Source organism: Cervus canadensis, chromosome 5 (genome assembly GCF_019320065.1).
Source record: "Cervus canadensis isolate Bull #8, Minnesota chromosome 5, ASM1932006v1, whole genome shotgun sequence".
NCBI lineage: Eukaryota > Metazoa > Chordata > Mammalia > Artiodactyla > Cervidae > Cervus > Cervus canadensis.
Window position 1 is genome coordinate 43,590,521 of NC_057390.1, and position 9,848 is coordinate 43,600,368.

General features: G+C 45.1%; 1 protein-coding gene across 1 annotated transcript in view; it reads left to right on the forward strand.

Annotated features, from left to right (window-relative positions):
- Positions 1–4,244, forward strand: part of LOC122441724 (dynein axonemal heavy chain 6-like) — a 111,869-nt gene extending 107,625 nt beyond the window's left edge. The window contains exons 29-30 of the mRNA XM_043468689.1: positions 88–310; positions 3,966–4,244. Coding sequence (XP_043324624.1) covers positions 88–310; positions 3,966–4,069 — 327 coding nt within the window. The 3' untranslated portion in view covers positions 4,070–4,244. The remainder of the gene's footprint in view (positions 1–87; positions 311–3,965) is intronic.
- The last annotated feature ends 5,604 nt before the right edge of the window (positions 4,245–9,848 follow it).

Below are 9,848 nucleotides of genomic sequence, written 5' to 3' on the forward strand. Positions count from 1 at the left end.
CTCTAGAATAGTTCTTTGAACTGACTGAGGCCCAAGATGGTGGCCCCTCCTGCTCTTCTCACCTCTGAACCTCTGCGTATCTTTCAGTTGCCTTCTCCTGAGGATGGCGTTCTTGTCCATGGAATGTTCATGGATGCTTCTCGATGGGACAATAAGGACATGGTGATAGAAGACGCGCTGCCTGGACAGATGAATCCAATGCTGCCTGTGGTGCATTTTGAACCACGGCAAAATTATGAGCCAAGCCCAACACTCTACCACTCCCCACTTTATAAGACAGGGGCTCGAGCAGGAACCCTCTCAACCACAGGTGAGGACATTCTTATATCAGCATATAAATAATGACTAAATTCAGACTACAACCAAATCCAAATGCTTTGTTGTAATGTACAAATGGTGGTCTTGGGTCAGTTAGCCAGGCTTAAAATAAGGCCGCTTATAACATACAAATTTATCAATGCTGTAAATTCTATTCATCTTAATGCTGAGTATAGATTAATATTATAAAACCAATGCTTGTTTCTATTAGTCTGGTGGAGGTAAGGAGTTAAAAATAGTTTATTGAGCAACGTCTCCTAATTTCAAAATGATGGACTGAGTAGACACTAAAACATTGCGACTCAGCATAGAAGGAGATTTTAAAATAAATAAATGAATGCCATGGTACAAAAGGGGAAATCTTAGTAGTCCTGAAACTGAGATACAGCCCTGAAAAAAAGGAACCAGATCTTTAAAAAGCCATTATCAACAGATAAGCTGAAAGACTGAATGCAGATAGCTAAAGAGTGAACTAAGAGAATGCACTGAGGAAATCCCTAAAAATACAGCTCAAAGCAATTTTTTTTTAACGTAACACTGTGGAAAAAGTCAAAATTTCCAACATTTATCTAGTACGTAATCTGGAAAGAGAAAAGAGAGAAAAATGGAAGAACAATAATATTTGAAAAAGTGGCTGATAATTTCCCAGAACCAAAGAAACACTTGAGTCCTCAGGTTACAAAGTAGAAGAGGTAATTTTTTAAAATAGACAACAAGCCAATAAACAATCAAATTTTAAAAGAAACCTAGATATATCAAAGTGATACTTATGATTATCAGAAAGAAAATTCTCAAAGAGATAAAATGTATTAATAGGCTGGAAATAAAATTCCAGAAAATGAGAATCAGATTGACTTCAGACGTGTCTCATCATCCACAGTGCACTTAAAAAGATAATAGAGACACCTCTTCAAAGTGTTGAAGATAAACGACCTTAAACTAGAATGGCAAATGCAACCAGATTATCATCTGAAAGGAAAGTTGTAATAACAACTGTCTTGAACATACAAAGTCTCTATATTAATCACTACTGATCCTCTATTTAAAACTCACACACAGAGTTAAATCTTTAATAGTTTGATGATAAAAATGAATTTATAATAACTTAGAACTAAATTTCCAAATGACAGAAATATCAGATGGGGGAGCAGGGCAAAAAGAACTAAAACAGTTGTTCTCATTTCAATGGAGGATGTGTAGATACTGATGATATTTATTTTTCTCAGTTAAAGGATGTCCGTTCAGGGCAAGGTACAGAGTAGAACTAAGGTAGCCACTCATGTCACATGATCTACCACTCCCAAGACAAGTCTAAAACACACATTATTCAAAGGTATTTTTAAAATTAATATGGTATTTACAAGTTTTTGTAGGGATATATGCTTTATTTATCTTGGATAAGTATCTAGGAATGGAATGATGACTCAGGCAGTAGGTATGTGTTTAACATTTTAAGTACAGCCAAAATGTTTTCCAAAGTGACCACAGCACTTAACATCCCCGCCAGCAGTATATGGGGGCTCTAGATCCTCCAGATCCTCACCACTACTTAGTATGATCAGTCCTTTTCATTTTAGATGATAGATGACAGATAGCTTGATGATAGATAGACAATAGAATATAGTGGTATCTAATTTTCATTTCCCTAATGACTAGTGACAGTAACCATCTTTTCTGGTGCTTAGTTACATCTTCTCAGATGAAGTGTCTGTTCCAATCTTTTGTCCATTTTTTAACAGAGTCATTTCTCCTCTTATTTATTACTGGCTAAAATTCCAACAGGAAGTCTGTGGTTTGCAGGAAGAGGCAAAAGTAGTAATTAATATGACAATGCACTGGCACAAGACTCAATGAACAGATCAAATTTTGTACTGGATAGACAGCACAGAAACACACTGTGTATATGGGGAACTTGACATGTAATAGCAGCATCATTTAAAATTGGTCAGGAAGAGGGAGATTATTCCATAAATGATCCTGGGACAACTGGTTTGCCAAACTAAAATCCTTATCTCATATCACTATAAAAATTAAATCACAGGTGGACTTAATCACCATTAAAATTTAAAATTATTAACCTAAATGAAATAATGGCTCTAAGTAGTAATTGAGCTTCCCTGGTGGCTCAGTGGTAAAAAAAATCCACATGCCAATGAAGGAGATGAGAAGATCCCCTGGAGAAGGGAATGGCAACCCACTCCAGTATTCTTGCCTGGAGAAGTCTATGGACAGCGGAGCCTGATAGGCTACACAGTCCATGGGGTCACAGAGGAGTCAGACGTAATTTGGTGACTAAACAACAAGTAATGATTAGCTTCTGTGGACACTCCTTTCAAAGAAAGACAACCAGACACAAGGTGTTTCCTGATGGCAGTGCACACCACTTAGGAAGTATTCTTGCCAAAAAACCTCAACCCTCAATATGATCACACCTCTAGATCTAACCACTCTTACAGGGATAGGGAAACATGTGTAAAATCACCAAAGGGACACTATCAGCAAAAGCCAGACTCCGGGAAACCTTATGGGACAAACAGCCTGGTTGTTCCAACAAATATATTACAAAGGAGTGGCAAAAGAAACAGAGGGAAACTACCAATCAAAAGAGATCCAAGAGACACATCACTGTTGCAAGATGCGGACCTTATTTGTATCTCAAATCAAACAAATGGTTACTATACATATATCTACTGTAATATTGCTATAAAAATGTTACTCAAGCACTCTCCAAGGCACATGCAGGGAATGACATACAAAGATAAGGAGAGGGGAGACGTAGGCATTCTCTGCTGGGGACACCCCCAGTTTTCCCAGCTTCCAGGCAGATGAAGTTTGCTGTGAATGCCAGAAATAGCAGCTCCCATCTTGAGGGCAAGGCTCTCTTCTTCTCATCCTGGTCTTCGTCCCCTCACACAGGCCCATGATAAAGAAACTGCAAAACTGATCTCTTACTTCAGATGTCTCAGAGCTGAGGACAAATTAGGACCCCAGTGCCTACCTGCTGGGTGGAACAAAGTGTGGATGGATGGATGGAGACAAGCAGATGGACAAATGGATGGGTGAATGGAGAAATGGATGGATGGCTGGAGGGAGACAAGCATATGGACAAGTAGATGGATGGGCGGATGGATAGATGGATGGATGGATGGACAGACAAGCAGGTGGACAAATGGATGGATGGATGGATAGATGGATGGATGGATGGATGGACAAACAGAAGGATAGATGGATAGATGGATGGATGGATGGATGGAAGGATGAGTGGAAAAGCAGATGGACAAACGGATGGATGGATGGACAGACAAGCAGATGGACAAATGGATGGATGCCTAACCTACCAACCACGTCCCCTGAGTCTCACTAAAAGCTCAGGCCTCAATCTCCTAATGCAATGCTCAGAGACAGACTGCAGGGAGATTGAAACAATTTTCTAAGGTTATACAAGGTCTAAACTGGATAGGTCCTAAAGGATCATTTGTTCTAACATCTTCATTTTATGGAGCATAAAACTGAACACCACAAAGAATTGTTGCCTCTTTAGAGGCACAGACAGGTCTGGAACCCAAATGTCTTGACTCCTGGTACCATGATTTTTATATTAAGGGGTTGTTCTTTAACAACACTTTTTTCCTTGTATCCTTAACTAGGTCATTCAACCAACTTTGTGGTGACCGTCCTCTTACCCTCCAAGCGGTCCAAAGATTACTGGATTGCCAAAGGATCGGCTTTACTCTGCCAGCTAAATGAGTGAAAACATGCCACCTCTGTGCTCTTCAGAACCAGACCAGAGGTCTTTCCCTAATGGGGAGAAAATTCTGCATAACTTACAAATAAGCAAAAGGGGTTTACTTGTGATCTGACGTAAACGTAGCTAGTGTGGCTTTTATTTCTTTTATAACCTAGAATAAAGTGTTTGAGTTCTTTCTTTCTGCTGGTAATTTAAACTCTGATGTGAAAGCAGTGGGTTTACCCTCACATCTTAAGCCTACTCCCCCTCCCCCATGTGAGAGGCAGCTTCCCATTTGTAAGGAGTTGGGCCCAGCATGAAGGGGCAGAAAGGGGTTGGGCAGAGTCAGAGCCCAGGACTTCCTCATCCATCAGGGCTTCCTTCCTCTTTACATGAACATGAAAGGCCCAGTGTACATGTCAGTCACATGGCCCTAGGTCCTTCATTTTCTAGACCAGATTAAAAGCCCAATGCATGAGATCTGGGCCCACGGTGACATTCCTCCACCCTGTGGGGCTGGATTGCAATTCTTAGAAGAGCCTGTGGTGCTCTCACAAAAGAGCAGGTCACTCCTGTCCAAGTACAGAGGAACTTTCCACTTTAGGATAAAACTACTGGGCTTCCCTGGTGGTTCAGATGGTAAAGATGGCTCAGATGCCTGCAAAGCAAAAGACCCAGGTTGATCCCTGGGTCAGAAAGATCCCCTAGAGAAGGAAGTGGCTCCCTACTCCAGTATTCTTGCCTGGAGAATCCCATGAATGGAGAAGCATGCTGGATTACAGTCCATAGGGTTGCAAAGAGTCAGACACGACTGAGCCACTAACACTTTCATGTGAAAACTGGCCAAGTCCCCCCCAGGTGCACTGGCGTCCCTGACACCTCAGAGGTTGCTGGGCCAGTGCTGACATGGAGCAGCCACTTTGGGGTGGTTTGTTTTTTAAATTTTTATTTATTTGTCTGTGCTGGATCTTCACTGCTGTGCCCAGGCTTTCCCTAGTTGCAGCGAGTGGGGGCTAGTTTTGGTTGCTGTGTGTGGGCTTCTCCTTGCGGTGGTTTCTCTTGTTGCAGAGCACAGACTCTAAGCATGTGGGCTTCAGAAGTTGCAGCACACAGGCTCAGTAGCTGTGGCATGCAGACTTAGTTGCTCTCTGGCATGTGGAATTTTCCCAGACCAGGAATCGAACCCACGTCCCTGAACCCATGTCCCCTGCAATGGCAGGTGGATTCTTATCCACTGTACCATCACTGTGTTTTGCAAACCATTTTGCCAACAGAATCTGTTGCTTCCTTGGCCCTAATATGAGCCAAGAACTTGGGTACCACTCAGCTAGGATGTGGGCCTCTGGAGAAAGCCATGATACCCACTTAACAGGAAGTTGAAAGAACAGAATCAGCCACAGTAATCCTTCCCTCCTGTTTACCTCCCTTCTTCCACCTTCATATTAAAAAACAGAGACATCACTTTACTGACAAAGGCCCGTCTAGTCAAAGCTATGGTTTTTGCAGCAGTCATGTACGGATGTGAGAGTTGGACCATAAAGAAGGCTTAGCACCAAAGCATTGATGCTTTCAAACTGTGGTGCTGGAGAAGACTCTTGAGAGTCCCTTGGAGAGCAAGGAGATCAAATCAGTCAATCCTAAAGGAAATCAACCCTGAATATTCATTGGAAGACTGATGCTAAAGCTCCAATACTTTGACCACCTGATGCAAAGAGCTGACTCAGTGAAAAGACCCTGATGCTGGGAAAGAACTGAAGGCAGGAGGAGAAGGGGATGACAGAGGATGGGATGTTTGGATGGCATCACTGACTCAGTGGACATGAGTTTGAGCAAATTCCGGGAGATAGAGAAGACAGGAAAGCCTGGTGTGCTGCAGTCTACGGAGTGGCAAAGAGTCAGACACGATGGAGCGACTGAACAGCAAAAACAACCCCACCTTCATTCCGCTACCTACCAAAGTTAAGAACAGACTCAAGTCACTGAGAAGCAAGGTGCTTCTTACATCACTGATGATGTAAGGCACCACTTACATCAGTGCAGAAATCAGCAACTCCTCCTTGGTGCTTCAAGAAAGAAGAGGTACTTCCTAAGCTATCGGAGCGGCTACAGCTGCAGAAGTCAGATGGTTGACATTAGGTACCTGAGCAGCTATAATCCGAGATCAGAAAGCTGCAGCAAACTGTGCCAACCTCATGCAGAGCCTAGCCACTGCACAAACTTGTGTCTGCTGGAGCCGGCACACAACTGCCACCACTATTGAAGAAAAAGGTCTTCTGCCCCTTTCACCTTCTGAATCTCCCCCAGTGTATCTCATGAGAAGACTCTCGATCACAGCAGCAAGGGTATCTGTGAAAGTTCCACCCTCCCACCTCAGCCCTCCCACAAGGGGCACGGAGTGGAGCAAAGGTGGTGGACATGGATCCTGAGTGCCATCACATTACTCTTTCTGTGGGACCCCAAAGACATTCCCAGCCCTGGAAATGACAAAGAATGAATCCACAAGAAAGTCTCTGGGACTCATAGACTTAGAAAATAAACTTACAGTTGCCAGGGAGACAAGGATAGGGAGTTTGCGATGGACATGTACACACAACTATATTCAGAATGGGTAACCAACAAGGACATGTATAACACCTGGAACTCTATTATGTGGCAGCCTGGATGGGAGTGGGGTTTAGGGGAGAATGGATACACATACATATGGCTGAGTCTCTTTGCTGAACACCTGAAACTACCACAACATTGTTAATAAGCTATACACCAATACAAAATAAAAAGATTGAAAAAAAAAAGAGAGAGAAAGTCTCTAGAAAGGAAAGCAGAGCTGAAAGCCCAGGCAATCAAGGTAACCAAAACAAGATTAGGAACAAACACATCTGCTGCTTATCGGCCCAGTCCAAGTTCTGGGTAGGCCCTCTGGGTTTCTGTGAGCTGCTCAGAGGCCCAGGAGAACCATAAGGAAACTCAGCCACATGTAGGAGTTCATGGTGGGTAACCAAGGTGAATCCCGGGGAGGAGGATGGGCTGGGGGGGACAGTGCGTGGAGACTAGCTGAAAGTTTCCATTTCAGACTCAATCAGGGCAGTTTGGCTCTTACTCACTATTTAGAGATATTCTCCATAATAGTTTATTTGGAAAACGCAAAGACATATAAATAATAACACACAGGACAAGGGTAGGAGGAGAGTTTGAAAATCACTTTCTCGCATAGCACCTCTGACAAACCCTACCATCCATCAGTCTTTACATGTGGATAAAACAACCTCACACACTATACCTGGTGAAAGCATCAGTCAGAGTGCAGGAGGCACCCTAGTCACCAGACCTTGAACAGAGAGGAGCAGAACAGAAGTCCCAGGGCCTGCTGTCTCCACTGCAGCCAGAACCAGGAGACAATGAGGAGAAGGGTGGCAGAAAGAAGGGGCAGGGTCCATGGCTGCAGGCAGCCCCAGGAGTGGGGCTAGGAGTACAGCAGAGGTGGGATTCAGAGCATGTCAGCAAAAAGAGTTGTCTGATTGATATACACAATGTAGAGGGGGAAATCTACACAAAAAAATGATTTTCATACAATTCATTTACAATTAATTATTATCACACAGCTCATTATGTTACAAAACTATACACTTCCCCCAAGCACTGGTGGATAACCCAAAGTCATTCCTTGGAAAAAAGAATCAGTGCTGGCTTTTATTCTGAGTCTCTTTTGGGTTGTGCCTATCAGGGCCAGCCCAGAGTGTGGAGTACAGGAAGGGCTGTCCTTCAAGTCCAAGGGGTCAGGGTCTTGGCTTGACTCCTCTGGTCAATATAGAAAGTATGTCTCTGTTCGGAAATCCAGCATCAGCACCAAGAATGCAGGAGTCCAGAGAGACAGGCAGGCGCTGCCGGCCACCATCTAGCTGTGGGGTTATTGCCTGGGATGAGGAGCAACAGATCGGTGGAGATGGGCCTGTCCAGAACAGGGACCTGGAGCTGTGGGACTGCAGCACTCGTTGACAAAGAAAAAGAGTCTTTGGGCACAACAGGAGCAACTAGACACTCCGAGGCCCCCAGAGGCCTGCACGGCTTCTTTCCACCTCTCTCTTCCAAAGACAGGACTGGATTTCAGGATGTTAATAGGTTTCCTACATCTCGGCCTTTTTACCCCAGCCACAAGAAAACCAAATGGTACAGATGCTAAGACTAGCACACTGACGACTCTCCCTCAGCTCTCTGCTTCTTGGTTCAAGGATTATTAAAACTAGGTTACTCAGACTTGCTAATCATCAGCATCTGGGCAATGCCAGGCAAGGACCCTGACCACACACAGGCACCACCAAGCCAGTATGATTTCTCCCTGGCTCTCTGGCTCTCTCCCCTATCCCAGCTTGGGTCTGGTGTGAACACCATGCAGCCATCTCAGGTCAAGACAGTAGGAGCCAAGAGGCCCATGACCTCAGGCTCACCTGGTCCTTTCAGCTCAGCTCAGGTGTAAGGTGCCCAACGCTTGCATGGCCACCTTGAAAGAAAAGACCCCAGACTGAGAAGGTAATAAACAGGTCAGTGTATATATCTCCATCAGTGAAGGCTGGTTAAATCTAATCTGGGTTCCCCTCCATCAGAGCGGACAGAAGACGCCCCCCCCCCCCTAGGGCTGTGAGGAACAGGAAAGGCTGCTCCCTAACGGTGGGGACACTCACCCCAACCACAGCCTTGAACCTCTGCCTAAGCAAATAAGACCCACATTCCTGGACTGCTGCTCACCCGCACTTACCGAGTGAAGACCCATCAGGGGATGGGGTTCTGGCCGGCCCAGTTGCCTCACTTCTCTTCCAGTCGGACCCACTGGTCGCTAAACTGCCGGAGGCCCTGCGTTTGCTGCAGCCACCTCCACTTCTTCTGGAACTTTCCTGGTGCTATCCCTGGCAGGTGGGCACTTCTGGACAGAGACACGTGCAGCAGCGACAGTGAGCTCCCCATAGACCCAGTTTCCGGTACTAGCGCTTCAGGGGCAGGCACTTCCGTAGCCAAGATGGCAGAATGGGTTTCTGGAGAGGAAGGGCGAGGGATCGACGGAAGGTCCCACAGCATGATGCCCTCCCAACACCTTTAAGGCTCAGCACCTCACAAAGGCAGATAATGTTAAAGTTTAAGAAGGCTGGGGAGGCCGCCGTCTGGAAGCCACCGGGAGAAGAAGAAACCACTTTCGAAGCTTTGTTTTTCCTTCATATGCCATCATTACATTCTCTCCAGATCGCCTGGCTCTGGGGAAGAAATGTAAGATTCCTTGTTAATTGCTTATAATTACTGCATTTGCCTAACAATGGATCACCACCTTCTAGAAAGTCACTGAAGATTACAGCATTTAAAGAGGGGTGAAAAATATTTAAATGCTATTTACTTAGAACAACTGAAGTGGCCCTTAACCCTGTTAATCCCTCCTGTGTCCCTGTAAGGGCCCTGCTCATAAAAAGGCTCTTTAACACCCACAGAGCCCTGCCCAGATTCAAGTGTCATGTGCTCAGAATCATCCTTAAGAATTATCACAGGGCTGCCAAGAAGGGGAGGAGGAAGGCAGTCTTTCCACAGCCACTGCCCTAGGCCCCCTCACCCACCCCTTAACTGTGGGTGTCTCCCTGGCTCTGGGTTGTTAGTCCCTCATCTCTTCTTCTCCCTGAAGAGGAGCATCTTTGGAGACCTCATGCTCCCTTGGGGCCTCACCTAAGAGAACTCCAGACAAGATCACCACTGAAAACTCTTTGATGCAACCCTCACAGAGCACAGTCAAGACAGCTGCTGCAGCCACATACACCAAACTCCCGAGGAT